This window comes from Bufo gargarizans, chromosome 1 (assembly GCF_014858855.1).
Source record: "Bufo gargarizans isolate SCDJY-AF-19 chromosome 1, ASM1485885v1, whole genome shotgun sequence".
Lineage (NCBI taxonomy): Eukaryota > Metazoa > Chordata > Amphibia > Anura > Bufonidae > Bufo > Bufo gargarizans.
Window position 1 is genome coordinate 498,540,746 of NC_058080.1, and position 23,041 is coordinate 498,563,786.

Genomic DNA, 23,041 nt, shown 5'->3' on the forward strand with positions numbered 1-23,041 from the left:
ACCTCCGTCACCAAGCGTCTCAACCATGTCACACGCCAGCGTTCAGCTCTCCATCTCACAAACATTTGATAGAAAGCGTAAATTCCCACCTAGCCACCCTCGATCCCTGGCCCTGAATGCCAGCATTTCTAAACTACTGGCCTATGAAATGCTGTCATTTAGGCTGGTGGACACAGACAGCTTCAAACAGCTCATGTCGCTTGCTGTCCCACAGTATGTTGTTCCCAGCCGGCACTACTTCTCCAAGAGAGCCGTGCCTTCCCTGCACAACCAAGTATCCGATAAAATCAAGTGTGCACTGCGCAACGCCATCTGTAGCAAGGTCCACCTAACCACAGATACGTGGACCAGTAAGCACGGCCAGGGACGCTATATCTCCCTAACTGCACACTGGGTAAATGTAGTGGCAGCTGGGCCCCAGGCGGAGAGCTGTTTGGCGCACGTCCTTCCGCCGCCAAGGATCGCAGGGCAACATTCTTTGCCTCCTGTTGCCACCTCCTCCTTCTCGGCTTCCTCCTCCTCTTCTTCCACCTGCTCATCCAGTCAGCCACACACCTTCACCACCAACTTCAGCACAGCCCGGGGTAAACGTCAGCAGGCCATTCTGAAACTCATATGTTTGGGGGACAGGCCCCACACCGCACAGGAGTTGTGGCGGGGTATAGAACAACAGACCGACGAGTGGTTGCTGCCGGTGAGCCTCAAGCCCGGCCTGGTGGTGTGTGATAATGGGCGAAATCTCGTTGCAGCTCTGGGACTAGCCAATTTGACGCACATCCCTTGCTTGGCGCATGTGCTGAATTTGGTGGTGCAGAAGTTCATTCACAACTACCCCGACATGTCAGAGCTGCTGCATAAAGTGCGGGCCGTCTGTTCGCGCTTCCGGCGTTCACATCCTGCTGCTGCTCGCCTGTCTGCGCTACAGCGTAACTTCGGCCTTCCCGCTCACCGCCTCATATGCGACGTGCCCACCAGGTGGAACTCCACCTTGCACATGCTGGACAGACTGTGCGAGCAGCAGCAGGCCATAGTGGAGTTTCAGCTGCAGCACGCACGGGTCAGTCGCACTACAGAACAGCACCACTTCACCACCAATGACTGGGCCTCCATGCGAGACCTGTGTGCCCTGTTGCGCTGTTTCGAGTACTCCACCAACATGGCCAGTGGCGATGACACCGTTATCAGCGTTACAATACCACTTCTATGTCTCCTTGAGAAAACACTTAGGGCGATGATGGAAGAGGAGGTGGCCCAGGAGGAGGAGGAGGAGGAGGAGGAAGAGGGGTCATTTTTAGCACTTTCAGGCCAGTCTCTTCGAAGTGACTCAGAGGGAGGTTTTTGGCAACAGCAGAGGCCAGGTACAAATGTGGCCAGCCAGGGCCCACTACTGGAGGACGAGGAGGACGAGGATGAGGAGGAGGTGGAGGAGGATGAGGATGAAGCATGGTCACAGCGGGGTGGCACCCAACGCAGCTCGGGTCCATCACTGGTGCGTGGCTGGGGGGAAAGGCAGGACGATGACGATACGCCTCCCACAGAGGACAGCTTGTCCTTACCCCTGGGCAGCCTGGCACACATGAGCGACTACATGCTGCAGTGCCTGCGCAACGACAGCAGAGTTGCCCACATTTTAACCTGTGCGGACTACTGGGTTGCCACCCTGCTGGATCCACGCTACAAAGACAATGTGCCCACCTTACTTCCTGCACTGGAGCGTGATAGGAAGATGCGCGAGTACAAGCGCACGTTGGTAGACGCGCTACTGAGAGCATTCCCAAATGTCACAGGGGAACAAGTGGAAGCCCAAGGCCAAGGCAGAGGAGGAGCAAGAGGTCGCCAAGGCAGCTGTGTCACGGCCAGCTCCTCTGAGGGCAGGGTTAGCATGGCAGAGATGTGGAAAACTTTTGTCAACACGCCACAGCTAACTGCACCACCACCTGATACGCAACGTGTTAGCAGGAGGCAACATTTCACTAACATGGTGGAACAGTACATGTGCACACCCCTCCACGTACTGACTGATGGTTCGGCCCCATTCAACTTCTGGGTCTCTAAATTGTCCACGTGGCCAGAGCTAGCCTTTTATGCCTTGGAGGTGCTGGCCTGCCCGGCGGCCAGCGTTTTGTCTGAACGTGTATTCAGCACGGCAGGGGGCGTCATTACAGACAAACGCAGCCGCCTGTCTACAGCCAATGTGGACAAGCTGACGTTCATAAAAATGAACCAGGCATGGATCCCACAGGATCTGTCCGTCCCTTGTCCAGATTAGACATTAACTACCTCCCCTTAACCATATATTATTGGACTCCAGGGCACTTCCTCATTCAATCCTATTTTTATTTTCATTTTACCATTATATTGCGAGGCTACCCAAAGTTGAATGAACCTCTCCTCTGTCTGGGTGCCGGGGCCTAAATATATGCCAATGGACTGTTCCAATGTTGGGTGACGTGAAGCCTGATTCTCTGCTATGACATGCAGACTGATTCTCTGCTGACATGAAGCCAGATCCTCTGTTACGGGACCTCTCTCCTCTGCCTGTGTGCTGGGCCTAAATTTATGAAAATGGACTCTTACAGTGGTGGGTGACGTGAAGCCTGATTCTCTGCTATGATATGAAGACTGATTCTCTGCTGACATGAAGCCAGATTGTCTGTTACGGGACCTCTCTCCTCTGCCTGGGTGCTGGGCCTAAATATATGCCAATGGACTGTTGCAGTGGTGGCTGACGTGAAGCCTCATTCTCTGCTATGACATGCAGACTGATTCTCTGCTGACATGAAGCCAGATTGTCTGTTACGGGACCTCTCTCCTCTGCCTGGGTGCTGGGTAGTGTTGAGCGCGAATATTCGAAAAGCAAATTTTTTTCGCGAATATCGCAACTTCGCGATTTCGCGAATATTTCGAATATAGTGCTATATATTCGTAAAAACGAATATTCGTTTTTTGTTTTTCCCCCCCCCCCCACAAAATTACAGTACACATATAATTGATTGTTTCCCAAAGGTCCAACAGCTCAGATCTTACTCACATTGCCTAGAAAGTGATTGAGGCGCGAATCTTCGTAAGGCGATTTTATTAGCGCACATGCGAATATCGGCACGTCCCAGAACAGAGGCAAAGGGCTTTGCATTCATACATTAGTGAATTGAGTTGCGAATCTTCGTAAGGCGATTTTATTAGCGCACATGCGAATATCTACACTTGTCCCAGAACAGAGGCAAAGGGCTTTGCATTCATACATTAGTGATTGAATTGAGCTGCGAATCTTCGTAAGGCGATTTTATTAACGCAAATGCAAATATCTACACTTGTCCCCAGAACAGAGAGGCAAAGGCCTGTGCATTCATATAGTATAGCACCATATTCGCGAATACGTAGAACTTCGTAAAATTCGATTTACGAATATTCGTATTTTTTATTTTACTTTCCACCTTACAGATTACATTGATCTGTACTCTGTCAACTACTGTCATCACCCCCCACTGTATCTCGATTGATTCCCAAAAGTCTCACATTCCCTAGAAAGTGATTGAGGTGCGAATCTTCGTAAGGCGATTTTATTAGCGCACATGCGAATATCTACACTTGTCCCAGAACAGAGGCAAAGGGCATTGCATTCATACATTAGTGATTGAATTGAGTTGCGAATCTTCGTAAGGCGATTTCATTAGCGCACATGTGAATTTTGCATAGCATATGTATTATGCGATGCGAAAATTCGAATTATCGCATATGCGAAATAATAACGAATTTGAATAATCGCGAATATTTTACGAATATTCTTTCGAATATTCACAAAATTTCGCGAATTCGAATATGGGACATGCCGCTCAACACTAGTGCTGGGCCTAAATTTATGACAATGGACTGTTGCAGTGGTGGGTGACGTGAAGCCTGATTCTCTGCTATGACATGCAGACTGATTCTCTGCTGACATGAAGCCAGATTGTCTGTTACGGGACCTCTCTCCTCTGCCTGGGTGCTGGGCCTAAATATATGCCAATGGACTGTTGCAGTGGTGGCTGACGTGAAGCCTCATTCTCTGCTATGACATGCAGACTAATTCTCTGCTGACATGAAGACAGATTCTCTGTTACGGGACCTCTCTCCTCTGCCTGGGTTCCGGGGCCTAAATATCTGAGAATGGACTGTTCCAGTGGTGGGTGACGGGAAGCCAGATTCTCTGCTATGGGACCTCTCTCCAATAGATTTTGGTTCATTTTTATTTATTTAATTTTTATTTTTATTCATTTCCCTATCCACATTTGTTTGCAGGGGATTTACCTACATGTTGCTGCCTTTTGCAGCCCTCTAGCCCTTTCCTGGGCTGTTTTACAGCCTTTTTAGTGCCGAAAAGTTCGGGTCCCCATTGACTTCAATGGGGTTCGGGTTCGGGACGAAGTTCGGATCGGGTTCGGATCCCGAACCCGAACATTTTCGGGAAGTTCGGCCGAACTTCTCGAACCCGAACATCCAGGTGTTCGCTCAACTCTATTCGGGAGCCCTGGGCGATTCGGGAAAGAGCAGACGATATAACTCTGCCTTTCGTGCTGATGCAGAGTGGCGGATCCCTTTCTTTTTGAGTTCAGTGATCAACCTGGGGATGGTCCAATGTCTGTAAGAAGCGCGGCTGGCTGCTTCGGAGATCGCTGACTCCGGGATAGACATTGAGTCTTCAATGGCGGACACGTGGGACATACCAATGAAAAATGGGCACATCGTTCGAGCCGGACCCTGTTGGGAGGATCTGAAGTGAAATGACAAAACCTCATGCAATACCATTTATTTTTTATTTTTTTATCTTACCTGGAGCCAAGGAGGGTTTAGGACGGAAAAAATGTAACACTGGGCGCAAGCGAAATGGCCGGGAATGTCCGCGAAGAGGGTGAAAACTTCACACCCCGCGAACCTGGGATTGGTAAGTGAGGAAGAAATTTAACTGGTACCTGCGTGAAGAGGTACACCAAAATATTCTGAAACTGAACTTACGTAGATGATGATCAGGAAGAACGAAACCTGAATAAGGAGAAAAGAAATGACAACCTGAGCGTGTCAGGAAATTGCGAAAAAAAACAATAGACTGTGCAGAATGATCGGATTGGAGACCCAGGGTACGCCAGGAGTTGGTACTGAAGGAGATGAAAGATGGTGCTGTGTAGACGAGTGGCACATGCCAGGTGCCGTGATGAGTGGACAGAAAGCATGCCCAGGGCCAACGAAACTGACCTGAACGTGTCAGGCAGAAGAAACGTGGAAATAACCTGAATGGTAACAGGCAACGGAAGGACAAGACCTGAAGGAATCACGAAAAACAAAGTGGCCTGAGCGTATCAGGTAGTAATTGAAACGTGACCTGGCGTGACAGGTGATTTAGAAAAACGTTGGGCCCTGTAAACAAGACCGAGAGCCGAGACGCCTCTGGTGACGAAGCCCCAACTGGATGCCAGCGTGGAATTTACCAGTGTGGCAGGCAGTGAGGTGACATGACCTGCGCGTGATGGCAACGGAGAGCAACAGGACCCGAGCGTGACAGGTAAGAAGCATGAACTGGCTGTGATAGGTACATTTATGAGGCAGAAGACAAGAAGCGTGACAGGACAGTAGGAGAGGAGTTGACGTGAGTGGCGTGAGTAGACAAAGGAAAAGATTTGGAATGATGAACGAAAAACAAGCAGATCAGACAAACCGGTAAAAGAGGGCCTGAGTGCCAGCCAGGACCAGGACATGATGAAAACCTGAACGTGACAGGCCAGAAAACACGGAGTGACCCTGGACGTGTCAGGCAAACGGGCCACAAAAAACCAAACTTATCAGAAGGGAGAAAACTGAACATAACAAGCAAGAGGACATGATGAAAACCTGAACGTATCAGGCAACAGGACATGACGAAAACCTGAACGTATCAGGCAGGAGGATACGAAGAAAAAAATCGGAAGGTATCGGGCAACAGGACACGAAGAAAACCTGAACGTACCAGGTAACAGGACACGAAGAAAACCTGAACGTATCAGGCAACAGGACACAGGACACGAAGAGAACCTGAATGTATCAGGCAACAGGACACAGGACACGAAGAGAACCTGAACGTATCAGTGTGAAACAGGAAATGGAGACAACCTGAATGCACCTGGAAGGAGAAAACCATGACGGGCCAGGCAATAGAATGCAAGGAAAATCTGAGCATGTGACAGAGCTGGACGGAAGTTTGAGGATGCTGCGAATCATAGTGGACTGTGACCTCTGAACGTAACGTGGGACCCAAATGCAGGTCATTCAGTAAAAACTGGGAGCATGAACAGGCAAGGGGGGGGGGAGGCTGGTGGAGAGTGGATGACATGCCTGTGCCATGCGGCGGGCCGGAAGCCAGAAATGGGCCCTGACCCGCCTTATGATCTGCCCCGGACGAGCCCCCCCCACCACAGCCCCGGCCCAGGATCGGTCAAATTAGCGGAAATGTACCAGAACCTGGGGGAGCTGCGGCAGAGGACCCTGGCACCCCACTCTCACGCATGCTGTGTCTGAGTTCAGGCCCCAGAGGTGGGTGAGGGGCCGCTCCTCTGTGGAGTGAAGGCACGCTCCAGCAGGCACTGACCCTGCAGGAGACTGCTTAGCACACTGCGGAGTTGTGCTTATGCTGAGGCAGAGACCCGACCTATCCACAGGAGAAGGCGCAGTTCTCCGCGTCCCAGTCTGCCGCTGTCTCCGCCTGCGGAAGCGTCAAGCTGGGAGAAGCGGCCTCTGTGCCGGTGGAAATCTCTGCAGCGTGCTGATGGCGGGGTCCCTGCTACTGCTGCTCGCGGCCCCCGGATACCCAGCTACCGGCCACAGCCGTGAATGTGTGTGGGGCCGACCGGGGAATCAGCAGGGGCGGCTTATGCACGCGTGCGGAGGGAGAGCGGTGACGAACTGGGGGGAACGTGAGGCTGGCGGCGGCCGTCTGGACATGCCGACGAGTGACGGTGCAAAACGGGACCGATTTCAGCTTACCACGAAATTCGCCGCACAGGAGAGAAGTACCGCTGCTGCTCGTTGATGCAGGGAGGCGGGAACCGGAAGTCGCACTCGGATGACGTCACCGCAATACGAGCACCAAGCGATGCCGACACCTTGGAGAGGCCGTGCGGCAGGATAAGTACCCTATGCCCCTCACACAAATGCAGGCTGGAATATCCAGCCTGCTGTACTTGTTTAAAAAAAATGAATATATTGCAAAAACTAATAATACAAAAAAGAAAAAGGACCTACTTGTGACATTGACGGTGACATGCTCACTAGATGAAGAGCTGATGCTCCGTCCGTTCATTTCTACCCAATATTAGCTGGTATAGAGTCAGAGAAAAGTGTCTATCTCTGCGCCAGATTTACCATCCAGCCTGATCCCTGATGATAAATCTGTACATAGTAAGATACGGGACTTATCTTGTGATATCCCACCTCAGGCATTCCACCTCCGTTCTGCATTCTCTCTGTTCTTCTGTTGACTACTCTATATTCATTATAGTTGATGTTCTTTCTCATCTGTTTTTGTACGTGTGTGCTCTTTTGGGACAGGACAAGGTATTTGGGCAGTTAATGCAGACACGTAGAGTTGTGGCCGGTTAGAAATTGTGCTGGGTGTTTTATATTTTATTTTGGTCCTTATGTGTGAGTTTTTAAAGGGGTTTCCAGGACTAGGAAAAAAAAGGCTCTGCTATTGGTTCCAATACACTGCCAAGTTTGTCTATGGGCTGTGTCTGGTATTGCAGTTCATCATCATCCACAAGTAATACTGCCATTCACTGCCCTAATAATACCACTGTACTGTGCCAAAATAATGCTGCAATGTAGTGCTTAAATAATACTGACTTACAGTACCCAAACATATCAGTATACAGTAGAAAAAGCTTACCGACATAAAGTTCTCACAAACAAATAGTACAAGAATAAAAAGAACCTACTTGTGACATTGATGGTGACATGCTCACTAGGTGACGAGCTGATACTCCGTCCATTCATTTCTACCCAATATTTGCAATAATATCTTCCTGGAGCATCTTTGTTTGAGGCAGAAATCTCATATCTACTCTTCAGTGTCACCCCCTCATGGATCTCGTTTCCTTCTTTGTAAATCTGGATTCCTTTCACTGCCGTGCCATCAGGAGGTGCACATTCCAGATGCACAGATTCTTTAGTAGTATACACAGAGAATAACGGTACCAGAGTAATGTTTGGAGGCAGCGGTGTGTCTGTAGCAGATACATGGGATACAAGACACATGTTCATAAAAACGGTACCTTCACACGAACGTAAGCTGTCCCTGCCCGTGCTGTGGACCACAAATGGCGGTCTGCAATGCACAGGCACCGGCCACGTGAATCCTGAATACAACCTGTATTGTAATACATTGCATGTCAGCCTAGACCTCACAGGCTTCTCAGCCATCGGGTCCCCGCCACTCCAGAGTGGGGACCCGATGGAGGTGCAGAGGGCACCCGTACCCTCTGTAAACCCTCCGCATGCCGTGGTCAGCTTTGACTGCGGCATACAAGGGGTTAATACGTTGCCATCGGTGTCTTTATCGATGCCGGCGTATGCAGCAGTGGCCCGGCTGTCAGTGACTGCTGTGTCCCTGATCGGGCAGGCGCAGCTCCTGCACCTGCTTAATCAGCCCGCTCTACATGTACGGCGCTGGTCCTTAAGTGATGTCCATCAGCGCCATACATGTACGCCGCGGGTCCTCTACGGATTAATAATGAAATCTTATATGCATCATCTTCATTACTAGTGTTTCAGTCTTAAAGCTATAACAATTGTTCTCCTTAATAACCATACATCTTACAACAAAAAAGGCAAGCACTGAGGACTTTCTGAAGCATAGGTTTTTTTGATAAAAAAAATAAAAATAAATTGGTGATTCTGGCACATATTTGTGCAATAATTTGTAACTTGTCTCTCTTCTTGCCCTTTAGAAAAGTTACAAGCAAAATGGGCAGAAATGAAACAAAATGCATCACAAAGCTACACCTGCCCATAGCCGGCGGAACAATATAGGCGAACTAGGCGTTCGTCTAGGACGCCGGCCTGCTGGGGGTGCCCTGGTGGGCTCCCCTTGACTGGGGCTGCAGCCCTGGGCGAGCGGCTCTTGAGCCGCCCCCAGCGCCGTTACAGGGGGGCCAGGAGGTGGAGGTCCTTCTTAAATATGGCAGAGCAGGCATCTGCTTACCCTGATGGCAGGTGCCTGCTCTGCCTGTAAATTACCGGAGGAGAGGAGGCGGGCGGCAAGGGAGGCTGTTCTAGCAGCTCCACCACTCCTCCCTCGTGCGCCCTCTGTGATGCCGGAATGACGTCATTCCGGCCCCAGCATACTAAATGGCGCGCTGGAGGACTGAGGATCTGCACCACACTGGACCCCAGGGAGGTGAGTGTTTAAGTGTTTGACTGAGTGAATGTCTGCCTCTGTGTTTATCTCAGTGAGTGAGTGTATGTATGTCTGTCTGTCTTTCTGTCAGTAAATGTATGTGTGTCTGTCATTAAGTGTCTGTGTGTGTATGTCAGTGAGTGAGTGTGGATGTCTGTCGGTCAGTAAGTGTCTGTGTGTTTGTCAGTGTGTTTATGTGTGTGTTTGTCTGCCAGTGAGTGAGTGTCTGTCAGTGAGTGTATGTGTGTCTGTCAGTGAGTTTCTGTGTACATCATTAAGTGAGTGTCTGTCTGAGTGCGTGTCTGTCTGTCAGTGTGTGTGTCTATCAGTGAGTGAGTGAGTGACATGAGGGGGAGGCAAAATGGATCTTTGCCTAGGGCGGCAAAAATCCTTGCACCGGCCCTGCATAGCAGGCATAGATTTTATTATCTGGCCAGTATGTAGAGTGCCTCAATAAATGTGGCACATTGTGCCCCAGCTCACTTCAGGTCAGTGTGAAACACCAGTATTAATAAATCTTCTAAATGCTCTTAAAGGGGTTGTCCCATCTTATCCTTTAATAATAAATAAAAATAATATTAATCCTTTCAAGGGCGAGATGGAAATAACTGCAGTAAGCGCCGGTCAGTGGAGGAAAATGTAATGGAGATGGCCAAGCAGCTCTCCCTTTTCAGTAACTATCAGTAACTATCATTCCAATGAGCTATCAGAAACAATACCAGTAGTTTGCAATGTTACACTGTTTGTGTATCTCCCATTCACTGCTATGGGAATCACAGAACCAGCCATTTGGATGTCCACCCCCAGACCGCACTTAGGCCAAGATAGGACAACCCCCTTAAATGCAGATCCATGACATACCAAGAAGCTCAAGCTATTATGCCACTAACTACTATAATAAATTGCTGCAGAGATATACATACCCTCCACAATGATATATATAGGAACACTTGCATTGGAAGAAATTTGTCTCCCAGAAGTTTTAACCCAGTACTGACACTTATATTGACCAGTGAGGCCGTACTGGGGACGCAGTTGAGGGCAGGCCGACATGATAGGGTTTGGCCTGAGTGGGCCGGCAGTGTAGGGGTTAAGGCCAGAAGAGTAGGGTGGGTGGAGAATAGAGTGGGTGGGCTTGTAGGCTAGTTTATAAGAAGGGGAGGTGACCGGCGCCATTTTAGAGGCAGTTAGTGGAGGAGCAAACTCAGGCACTCACCCATCATGCAGGCGGTAGAGCTGATCATGCAGCAGTTGCGGGCAGCGGCGGAGGCTCGGGGACCCGAGTGGCTGCAGGAGCAGGTGTCCGGCCTGCTCCAGGGGGCGGCGGTGAGTACAGCTAGCTCACCGCCACGTGCGAGACGGCCGCGGCGGGTACGGCCGCCGGCGCGCCTTAGTCCTGATGTGACCCCCAGGGCTCGGCGCCGGGTGCGGAGCCCCTCCGGGGACCCTCCGCGACCGGGAGCTGGCAGGGTGTCTGTGGCCAGGGCCTCCCGGAGCGGGAGGAATCCAAATGCACGGCGGGGCCCGGTTTCAGGCGGTGGGATCCCTCCCCCGCCTCCTGCATCGCGAGACGTGGGCGCGGGACCTGGTGCGGCGGGTGCCCCTAGTCCTGGGGAGGCCGCTCGGCGGGGGAGCATGTCGGTTGGAGACGCGGCTGTGCGCTTGGAGCCGGCAGGGGTGCACAGGCCGCAGGAGGCGAGCAGCCAGCATGGCGGTGGCTCCGCCCACAGTGGAGGTTCGTTCCAGGACGCATCCAGCCGGCCGGCTGGGATGTCGGCGGCGACGAGTGAAGAGTCCCTGGACAGAAGAGAGGAGGGTGAGAGTGTGCCAGACGACCATCAGGAGGCAGGATCTTCGGCTGCGGGGTTCACAGCCCCCCGGCAGCCAGGTGAGGGGTTTGGGGGGTCATTTAATCCATGGGCGGGTTGCCCGGGGGGGCTGGGTGGTGTGCAGGGGGACCTGGGAAGAGGTTTGGGGCAGTTTTTTCAGAGTTTGGCGGGGTGGATGTCGTGTATGGGTTCGGCTGGAGTTTCCCCGGTGCAGGCGTGGGGGATGGGGGCCGGGGGGGCTAGGGGCCCGGGTGAGGTGACTGGCAGGGTGTGTGATTCGGTGTCGGTGCAGACTCAGGTGGGGGGGGAGGCGGATAGGCAATCGTTGGATGATGGGGCGCGTGGCGAGGTATACGTGTGTTTTGAGGGGCCACTGGGGCGCACTTAAAACAGGAGGTGCGGGAGAGGATTTGGAAGGGGGAATTTATAGAGATATTTTCCCTGCTCCCTTTGGAGAGGTTTAATTTGGATAAGTTGAAAAAGGATGAGGGGAAGAAGGAGGAGGATGAAAAACGGAGGTTTCGTTTGATCCCGAGGACATTTTCGAATTGGCTTCAGGCCTTTGCTATTTTGGCCAGCGTTATTGGGGAACGGAAGCCTGAATGTTGTTCCTCTCTTTTTTGTTATATGGATGCGATTGGGGAGGCTTGGCGGGTGTATGGGGGGACTGGCTGGCTGCGTTATGACGAGCAGTTTCGGCAGAGGATGGCGGTTCGGAAGGGCGTCCGGTGGGATCATAAGGATATTGGGTTGTGGATGCGGGTGATGGCTCCTGTGCGCGCGGGGCAGCCCTTTCGGAGTGAGTCGGGGGGATCTGGGCAGTCGGCGTTCTCGGTCGCCTCCGCAAAAGGGCTCTGTTTCCTCTTTAACGAGGGCAATTGTAGATTTGGGTCGAAGTGTAGATTCAAGCACGAGTGTTCAGGGTGTGGGGGTTCCCACGGGGCCAACAGGTGTTTTAAGGGTAACAGACAGAGGGGTGGAGAGGCGGCTGGAAAAGGGGCAGACTCCGGTGCGGGTGGGAAGGATGGAGCCCTATTTAAGTAGGTATCCCGAGAAGGGGGTGGCGGCGTTCTTGAGGGACGGGTTTACTAAGGGGTTTTCTATTCCATCGACACCGTTGCCGGTGGTTATGAGACGTAGGAATCTTCGCTCGGCATTGGAACACCCGGGGGTGGTGGCTGACAAGTTGGCCAAGGAAGTTGCTTTGGGGAGGATGGGCGGTCCGTTTTTGGAGCTTCCGCTGGCAGGTCTGCGGGTATCTCCTTTGGGTCTTGTACCTAAGAAGGAGCCGAACAAGTTTCGGCTCATTCATCATTTGTCGTATCCGAAGGGGGCGTCGGTCAATGAAGGTATTGATCCAGAACTCTGTTCGGTGGCGTATACTTCATTTGATGCGGCTGTGGGGTGGGTGCGGAAGTTGGGGGTTGGGACGTTGTTGGCTAAGACTGACATCGAGGCGGCGTTCCGGCTACTGCCTGTGAATCCAGACAGTTTGCATTTGTTGGGGTGCTACTGGGATGGTCATTACTTTGTGGATCGGTGCCTGCCGATGGGGTGTTCCGTGTCTTGTGCCTATTTTGAAGCGTTTAGTTCATTTTTGGAGTGGGTTGTTAAGGACGTTTCGGGTTGTTCATCCATCATTCATTACTTGGATGATTTTCTTTGTTTGGGCCCGGCCGGGTCTAGGGTTTGTTCGGTGTTGTTGAGCAAGTTGGAGTCGGTTTTTGGGAGGTTCGGGGTTCCATTGGCGGGGGAGAAGACGGTGGGTCCTACGTCGGAGTTGAGCTTTCTGGGTATTGTGATTGACACCGTCAGTATGGAGTGCCGTTTGCCGGAGGAAAAGGTGCAGGACCTGCGGCGGGTGGTTGAGCTGGCGCGGACCGCGGTGAAGATTAGGCTGAAGGATTTGTAGTCTTTGTTGGGCAAGCTCAATTTTGCGTGTAGGATTATGCCAATGGGGAGGATTTTTTGTCGGCGGTTGGCGGGGGCTACGGCGGGTGTTACGGCCCCGCATTATTTTGTTCGTTTGGGTAGGGAACTTAAGAGGGATTTGGCGGTTTGGGCGGAATTTTTGCAGCAGTTTAATGGGCGGACGTTGGTTTTGGGGGAGGTGGTGGACGATTTCGATTTTGATTTGTTTTCAGATGCAGCGGGGGGTTCGGGTTTTGGGGAGTATTGTCATGGGCAGTGGTGTGCGGGGAGTTGGCCTCTTGGGTGGAGCGGGGTTGGGTTAAGAACCTGGCGTTGTTGGAGCTTTTCCCAATTGTGCTCGCTGTGGTTTTGTGGGGGGATTGTTTTAGGAATAGAAAGATTAGATTCCATTGTGATAATTTGGGGGTGGTGCTGGCTATTAATGCGGCGTCGTCGCCGCCGTGGTTCGCTTGTTGCAACATCTGGTGTTGGTTTGTTTATCTTTGAATGCTTGGATTGTTGCTGTTCATGTGCATGGTGTGTCTAATGGTATTGCGGATGCCCTTTCTCGTTCGCAGTGGGAGCGGTTTCGGCAGTTGGCGTCGGGAGCGGACGGCGAGGGGTTGGCGTGCCCGGATTCCATGTGGGAATTGTTGGAGGTACCATAGGACGGTTGCTGCAGGACTCGATGAGTGCGGGGACGTGGGTGGCTTACGGTAAAGCGTGGAATGAATGGCAGAGGTGGTGTGAGAAGTTGGGGGTGTTGGTGGATGAGGGGGAGATCCCTCTGTTGTTGTTTTTGGGGCATGTGAAGGAGCAGGGGTGGTCTGTTGCGAAGATGAATAGGTGGACGGCGGGGCTTGCGTTTGGTTTCAAGTTGAGGGGGTTGCCGGATGTGACTAAGACTTTTTTGGTGAGGCAGGTGTTGAGGGGTTGGAGGCGTGGGACGCGGGTGGATGATCGTAGGAGGCCGGTCTCTTTTGAACTGTTGCTGAAATTGGGTGTGCAGTTGGAAGGGTGTTGTCGCTCGGTTTGGGAGGTGAAGCTGTTTAAGGTTGCGTTTTCCTTAGCATTCTTTGGGGCGTTTCGTTTAGGGGAGTTGGTGTGTGATAGCGTTCGGTCTGTCGGTGGGGGGTTGCTGCAGGAGGATGTCGTGTTGTCGGGTGACAGGGTGGTTATCAGGATTCGCAGGTCTAAGACGGACAGGGAAGGTAGGGGCAGCTATGTCCGTTTGTTTGAGGTCCCAGGCTGTGTGATGTGCCCGGTGCTGTGCTTGCGGGAGTATGAGGTGGGGGGTGTGGCGACGGCGGGTCCACTGCTTCGGCATGAGGACGGGTCATATCTGTCTTGATATCAGTTCGTGGCTGTGTTTAAGCGTTGCCTGCGTGAGCTGGGCGTGGCGGCGGGGGATTTTACTGGGCATTCGTTCCGGATAGGTGCCGCTACTGAGGCAGCTAGAGCCGGGATGAGCGATGAGGTGATTAAGAGGATTGGGAGATGGGAATCGGTGAGGTTTAGGTCTTATGTTAGGGTGGGGTTGTTGGATTGATGATGCTTGTTGCTGATGGAGTCTTGTGTTTTCTTTGTTATATCTTTCAGGTGGTAGGCCCGCGTTGGTGTGGATTCTCGGACACTCCTTTGTGTTTTAGGGGGCGCTGAGGGCGGACGTTCGTCCGGATGGACGGCAGTTGGGGTTCGATAGGGATGTTGCCGTGGTTTGTTGGATTGGGGTAAGGGGTATGTTGTGGCGGGGGGTTATGACGGAGGTTCACAGTTACGTGCGGCTTGGTAGCCCCCCGGACGTATTGGTGTTACATGTTGGTGGTAATGACTTGGGGGGTAGGCCGGTTAGGGAGTTGATTAGGGATGTAAAGTTTGATTTGTTGCGTTTATGGTCTTTGTTCCCGGCCATGGTGACAGTTTGGTCGGACATTGTGCCGCGCCAGGTGTGGCGTGGGGCGAGGTCGGTGGACCGTCTTAAAGCGAGGATTAAGGTCAATAGGATGTTGGGAAAATTCATGGCGCGGAACGGGGCGGTGGCAGTGCGTCATGTGGTTCTGGAGCCCGGTGTGGGGGCATTTTGGAGAGCGGATGGGGTGCATTTAAATGCTGTGGGGATTGATATGTGGTCGCTTGGTTTGCAAGAGGGGATTGAGAGGGCTCTAAGGTCGTGGAGGAACGCGCAAGCCTGAGGGAGGTTGTCAGTTTGCGCGTCGTTGGCGGTGGGAGGTCCTCGAAGTTGGTGGTACGGATACTTCGGGAGAATGGGAGGGCCTCAATGGTGGGGCTGGACTCCCATGGTTGGACGGTTGGCTGGTGAAAAAGGCGTCCGTCAGTTGGTCTCCGAGCTGGTGTTTTACGGCTGGAGGCAAGATGGATGGGGCCTGTGTGGTGAGTTGTGATAACGAGTCTGGGGCTTCAAGGACCTCCCTCGTCAGGGAATAAACAACTGTAATTTTTGTTTGTTTATGTTATGTATTTATTAATAAACGGCTGCTGTGGCCATTTAAATCCAAACTGGTCTCAGTGAGTTATTGTTAAGTGGGAAAGGAATAAAGGGGGCTTGGAGGGGAATGTTGAGAGGCCCACGAGGAATGGACAATACCCTTCTCATGTATTCTCCAGAGATAAATTAGATAATACATATGTGGACATGGTCTTGGGTATCTTAGATCTGTGAATCTCCTGGTTGTCTTTGATGTACTGGATGGAGATGACTGTAGACTGCTCAGGAAAAGAACAAGTGATGTTCACATTTTCCCCTTTTATATAAACAGGTAACTTAGGATTCAGAATAATGGATGGAGCCTGGGGGGGATCTGTAAATCACAAATTTGAAAATAAATATGGAAAATGTAAGGTTTCTTATTGGAGAGCTTAGTAGCTAATAGGTTATGCAAATAAAAAGATACTCCTAAGGCCTCATCTACACATCAGTGAATCATAATTCACAAGACCACAAAAATCCCAGGTTTTGGGTATACAAAACAAAAACTGAATGTAACAGCATCAAAAAACAAAGTGATGGCATTAATGACATGTATTCTCAAGTCCAACTCTCAAAAACTGGGACATTTCGACCTGCAGAGGTCTAAAACGTACCAATTGTTGTGTTGTGGGACATAAGAACAAGTTTATTAACTTTATTTTTGGATGCTATCACATTTTCTTTTTTTGATGTTTTTCTAATCCTGGACATAATAACATCTGCCTTTACCAAAATTCTTCACTAACTCTTCATATTTAGTTTCATATGCTGTATACATGATGCAATAGCTGTTGTGCTGATTGTAACTTGATTGCTGGAATCTGAAGCAATGGTTCTACCACTTATTTTGGCAGAGTACTGGCAGGTGTAGTTAGCAGTTGCAGCAGCGTGTAGTGTAGCCTGAACAACATTAGTTTTTCGGATATTGCTGATAGGATACAGCTTTCCATTCCTGTAGAACTTAGGCCTCTTTCACACTACTGTATGGCTATTTCAGTGTTTTTGCGTTCCGTTTTTTCATGGATCCGTTTTTTTTGTTTCCGTTGTGCTTCCGTTTCGGTTGCGTTTTTCCGTATGGCATATACAGTATACAGTAATTACATAGAACAAATTGGGCTGGGCATAACATTTTCAATAGATGGTTCTGCAAAAAACTTAACGGATACGGAAGACATACGGATGCATTTCCGTATGCATCCTGTTTTTTTTGCGGACCCATTGGCTTTAATGGAGCCATGGAACATGATTTGCGGCCAAATATAGGGCATGTTCTATCTTTGCACGGAAAGGAGATACAGAAACACGGAAGCGGAATGCATACGGAGTACATTCCTTTTTTTCTTTTTGCGGACCCATTGAAATTAATGGTTCCGTATACAGAACACAAAATACGGCCCACAAAACGGAAAAAAAACGGTAGTGTGAAAGAGGCCTTAACTTCTATATCTGTGAAACCCAGAGGGAAGGAGCAGGTAAGGGTGACAGCTTCCTCCTTGATATACCGTATTTTTCGCCCTATAAGACGTACCTTTTCTTCCCCCAAAATGGGGGAGAAATGCCCCTGAGTCTTATGGGGCGAATGCTTGCAGTTTTACATCGCAAGCTGCGATGTAGGAGCGAGCGGGGACTCGGGGAGGGACTGGGAGGAGGATCTGGGGGCTGGCAATAGCGGTGGGGCGGTGCAGTCAGTGTAGTATAACCCCGCCCCGCAGCTCCGGTATACTAATATAAGATGTCACATTCATTTAATAGTTATTAAACATGCCCCCTCACTCCTATTACTACCTTACATCCAAATCGCTTCTGTAGAATTCAGGCAGGCCGGGCGGGCGGCAGCGTAACTCTTGTCACATGCCTGCGCCACCTACTTTATGAATGAAGCAGGCGGCGCAGGCAAGTGACGTCAGTGAGAGACGCGCCGGCCGGCCTGCCTGCCTGAATTCTACAGAAGCGATTAGGCTGTAAGGTAGTAATAGGACTGAGGGGGCATGTTTAATTACTGTTAATTGAATATGACATCTTATTTGTATCTGGGTGATCTGTGGATGGCACAGTTATGGGCTGGGGGTTCTGTGGATGGCACTGTTATCGGCTGGGGGGGTCTGTGGATGGCACTGTTATGGGCTGGGGGGTCTGTGGATGGCACTGTTATGGGCTGGGGGTCTGTGGATGGCACATATATAACAGTGCCACCCACAGATCCCCCCAGCCCATAACAGTGCCATCCACAGATCCCCCCTGTAACAGTGCCATCCACAGATCCCCCCTGTAACAGTGCCATCCACAGATCCCCCCCTGTAACAGTGCCATCCACAGATCCCCCCCTGTAACAGTGCCATCCACAGATCCCCCCCTGTAACAGTGCCATCCACAGATCCCCCCTGTAACAGCGCCATCCACAGATCCCCCCCTGTAACAGCGCCATCCACAGATCCCCCCCTGTAACAGTGCCAGCCACAGATCCCCCCTGTAACAGTGCCATCCACAGATCCCCCCCTGTAACAGCGCCATCCACAGATCCCCCCTGTAACAGTGCCAGCCACAGATCCCCCCTGTAACAGTGCCAGCCACAGATCCCCCCCTGTAACAGTGCCAGCCACAGACCCCCCCTGTAACAGTGCCAGCCACAAACCCCCTGTAACAGTGCAATCCACAGATCCCCCTGTAACAGTGCAAGCCACAGACCCCCCCCCCCCATAACAGTGTCCATCATCCACAGATCCCCCCCCATAACAGTGTCCGTCATCCACAGATACCCAGTAATAGTGCCATCCACAGACCACCATTAGTTCCAAACCCACCAAACACACAGCACACCTTTTGGTTAAAAATATTTTTTTTCTTATTTTCCTCCCCAAAAACCTAGGTGCGTCTTATGGGCCGGTGAGTCTTATAGGGCGAAAAATACAGTACTTCATTGTTCTTCCCCCAGAGACAAGGATGGTAGTGGTTCATCTAAAATGTTTTTTTTTTTTTCACAAATAATATTATTTATTTAAAAAGAAATGAATATATTGCAAAAACTAATAATACAAAAAAGAAAAAGGAGCTACTTGTGACATTGACGGTGACATGCTCACTAGATGAAGAGCTGATGCTCCGTCCGTTCATTTCTACCCAATATTAGCTGGTATAGAGTCAGAGAAAAGTGTCTATCTCTGCGCCAGATTTACCATCCAGCCTGATCCCTGATGATAAATCTGTACATAGTAAGATGCAGGACTTATCTTGTGATATCCCACCTCAGGCATTCCACCTCCGTTCTGCATTCTCTCTGTTCTTCTGTTGACTACTCTACCTTCATTATAGTTGATGTTCTTTCTCATCTGTTTTTGTACGTGTGTGCTCTTTTGGGACAGGACAAGGTATTTGGGTAGTTAATGCAGACAAGTAGAGTTGTGGCCGGTTAGAAATTGTGCTGGGTGTTTTATATTTTATTTTGGTCCTTATGTGTGAGTTTTTAAAGGGGTTTCCAGGACTAGGAAAAAAAAGGCTCCACAAGTAATACTGCCATTCACTGCCCTAATAATACCACTGTACTGTGCCAAAATAATGCTGCAATGTAGTGCTTAAATAATACTGACTTACAGTACCCAAACATATCAGTATACAGTAGAAAAAGCTTACCGACATAAAGTTCTCACAAACAGATAGTACAAGAATAAAAAGGACCTACTTGTGACATTGATGGTGACATGCTCACTAGGTGACGAGCTGATGCTCCGTCCATTCATTTCTACCCAATATTTGCAATAATATCTTCCTGGAGCATCTTTGTCTGAGGCAGAAATCTCATATCTACTCTTCAGTGTCACCCCCTCATGGATCTCGTTTCCTTCTTTGTAAATCTGGATTCCTTTCACTGCCGTGCCATCAGGAGGTGCACATTCCAGATGCACAGATTCCTTAGTAGTATATACAGAGAATAACGGTACCAGAGTAATGTTTGGAGGCAGCGGTGTGTCTGTAGCAGATACATGGGATACAAGACACGTGTTCATAAAAACGGTACCTTCACACGAACGTAAGCTGTCCCTGCCCGTGCTGTGGACCACAAATGGCGGTCTGCAATGCACAGGCACCGGCCACGTGAATCCTGAATACAACCTGTATTGTAATCATTGCATGTCAGCCTAGACCTCACAGGCTTCTCTGCCATTAGGTCCCTGCCACTCCAGAGTGGGGACCCGATGGAGGTGCAGAGGGCACCCGTACCCTCTGTAAACCCTCCGCATGCCGTGGTCAGCTTTGACTGCGGCATACAAGGGGTTATTACGCTGCCATCAGTGTCTTCATCGATGCCGGCGTATGCAGCAGTGGCCCGGCTGTCAGTGACTGCTGTGTCCCTGATCGGGCAGGCGCAGCTCCTGCTTAATAAGCCCGCTCTACATGTACGGCGCTGGTCCTTAAGTGATGTCCATCAGCGCCGTACATGTACGCCGCGGGTCCTCTATGGGTTAATAATGAAATCTTATATGCATCATCTTCATTACTAGTGTTTCAGTCTTAAAGCTATAACAATTGTTCTCCTTAAAACCATACATCTTACAACAAAAAAGGCAAGCACTGAGGACTTTCTGAAGCATAGGCTTTTTTGATAAAAAAAAATAAAAAAAAAATTGGTGATTCTGGCACATTTCATATTTGTGCAATAATTTGTAACTTGTCTCTCTTCTTGCCCTTTAGAAAAGTTACAAGCAAAATGGGCAGAAATGAAACAAAATGCATCACAAAGCTATACCTGCCCATAGCCGGCGGAACAATATACGCTGGCCTGCTGGGGGTGCCCTGGTGGGCTCCCCTTGACTGGGGCTGCAGCCCTGGGTGAGCGGCTCTTGAGCCGCCCCCAGCGCCGTTACAGGGGGGCCAGGAGGTGGAGGTCCTTCTTAAATATGGCAGAGCAGGCATCTGCTTACCCTGATGGCAGGTGCCTGCTCTGCCTGTAAATTACCGGAGGAGATGAGGCAGGCGGCAAGGGAGGCTGTTCTAGCAGCTCCACCACTCCTCCCTCGTGCGCCGTCTGTGATGCTGGAATATGACGTCATTCCGGCCCCGGCATACTAAATGGCGCGCTGGAGGACTGAGGATCTGCACCACACTGGACCCCAGGGAGGTGAGTGTTTAAGTGTTTGACTGAGTGGGTGTCTGCCTGTGTATTTATGTCAGTGAGTGAGTGTATGTATGTCTGTCTTTCTGTCAGTAAATGTATGTGTGTCTGTTATGGAGTGTCTGTGTGTGTATGTCAGTGAGTGTGGATGTCTGTCGGTCAGTAAGTGTCTGTGTGTTTGTCAGTGTGTTTATGTGTGTGTTTGTCTGCCAGTGAGTGAGTGTCTGTCAGTGAGTTTCTGTGTGTGTGTTTTAGTGGGTAGGTGTATGTCTGTCAGTGAGTGTATGTGTGTCTGTCAGTGAGTGTATGTGTGTCTGTCAGTGAGTATGTCTGTCAGTGAGTGTATGTGTGTCTGTCAGTGTGTGTATGTGTGTCTGTCAGTGAGTGTATGTGTGTCTGTCAGTGAGTGTATGTGTGTCTGTCAGTGAGTGTATGTGTGTCTGTCAGTGAGTGTATGTGTCTGTCAGTGAGTTTCTGTGTACATCATTCAGTGAGTGTCTGAGTGCGTGTCTGTCTGTCAGTGTGTGTGTGTGTCTATCAGTGAGTGAGTGAGTGACATGAGGGGGCGGCAAAATGGATCTTTGCCTAGGGCGGCAAAAATGCTTGCACCGGCCCTGCATAGCAGGCATAGATTTTATTATCTGGCCAGTATGTAGAGTGCCTCAATAAATGTGGCACATTGTGCCCCAGCTCACTTCAGGTCAGTGTGAAACACCAGTATTAATAAATCTTCTAAATGCTCTTAAAAGGGTTGTCCCATCTTATCCTTTAATAATAAATAAAAATAATATTAATCCTTTCAAGGGCGAGATGGAAATAACTGCAGTAAGCGCCGGTCAGTGGAGGAAAATGTAATGGAGATGGCCAAGCAGCTCCCCCTTTTCAGTAACTATCAGTAACTATCATTCCAATGAGCTACTAGAAACAATGCCAGTAGTTTGCAATGTTACACTGTTTGTGTATCTCCCATTCACTGCTATGGGAATCACAGAACCAGCCATTTGGATGTCCACCCCCAGACCGCACTTAGGCCAAGATAGGACAACCCCCTTAAATGCAGATGCATGACATACCAAGAAGCTCAAGCTATTATGCCACTAACTACTATAATAAATTGCTGCAGAGATATACATACCCTCCACAATGATAGATATAGGAACACTTGCATTGGAAGAAATTTGTCTCCCAGAAGTTGTAACCCAGTACTGACACTTATATTGACCTGTATTCTCCAGTGATAAATTAGATAATACATATGTGGACATGGTCTTGGGTGTCTTAGATCTGTGAATCTCCTGGTTGTCTTTGATGTACTGGATGGAGATGACTGTAGACTGCTCAGGAAAAGAACAAGTGATGTTCACATTTTCCCCTTTTATATAAACAGGTAACTTAGGATTCAGAATAATGGATGGAGCCTGGGGGGGATCTGTAAATCACAAATTTGAAAATAAATATTGAAAATGTAAGGTTTCTTATTGGAGAGCTTAGTAGCTAATAGGTTATGCAAATATAAAGATACTCCTAAGGCCTCATCTACACATCAGTGAATCATAATTCACAAGACCACAAAAATCCCAGGTTTTGGGTATACAAAACAAAAACTGAATGTAACAGCATCAAAAAACAAAGTGATGGCATTAATGACATGTATTCTCAAGTTCAACTCTCAAAAACTGGGACATTTCGACCTGCAGAGGTCTAAAACGTACCAATTGTTGTGTTGTGGGACATAAGAACAAGTTTATTAACTTTATTTTTGGATGCTATCACATTTTCTTTTTTTGATGTTTTTCTAATCCTGGACATAATAACATCTGCCTTTACCAAAAATTCTTCACTAACTCTTCATATTTAGTTTCATATGCTGTATACATGATGCAATAGCTGTTGTGCTGATTGTAACTTGATTGCTGGAATCTGAAGCAATGGTTCTACCACTTATTTTGGCAGAGTACTGGCAGGTGTAGTTAGCAGTTGCAGCAGCGTGTAGTGTAGCCTGAACAACATTTGTTTTTCGGATATTGCTGATAGGATACAGCTCTCCATTCCTGTAGAACTTAGGCCTCTTTCACACTACTGTATGGCTATTTCAGTGTTTTTTGCGTTCCATTTTTTCATGGATCCGTTGTTCTGTTTTTTTTTTTGTTTCCGTTGTGCTTCCGTTTCGGGTCAGTTTTTCGGATCCGTTTTTCCGTATGGCATATACAGTATACAGTAATTACATAGAACAAATTGGGCAGGGAATAACATTTTCAATAGATGGTTCTGCAAAAAACGGAACGGATACGGAAGACATACGGATG

General features: G+C 49.6%; 1 protein-coding gene across 9 annotated transcripts in view; it reads right to left on the minus strand.

Annotated features, from left to right (window-relative positions):
* The window catches only part of LOC122923850 (Fc receptor-like protein 5), a 159,601-nt gene that overhangs the window by 78,833 nt on the left and 57,727 nt on the right, over nucleotides 1-23,041 (minus strand). For all 9 annotated transcript variants that reach the window (XR_006387337.1, XM_044274700.1, XM_044274741.1 and 6 more), the window contains 3 exons: nucleotides 21,871-22,164; nucleotides 19,305-19,592; nucleotides 7,941-8,228 (listed from right to left, as the gene is read on the minus strand). Coding sequence is in view for 8 of the 9 variants with exons in the window: in XM_044274700.1 (XP_044130635.1) it covers nucleotides 7,941-8,228; nucleotides 19,305-19,592; nucleotides 21,871-22,164 (870 nt within the window). In the remaining variant the exon portion in view is untranslated. The remainder of the gene's footprint in view (nucleotides 1-7,940; nucleotides 8,229-19,304; nucleotides 19,593-21,870; nucleotides 22,165-23,041) is intronic.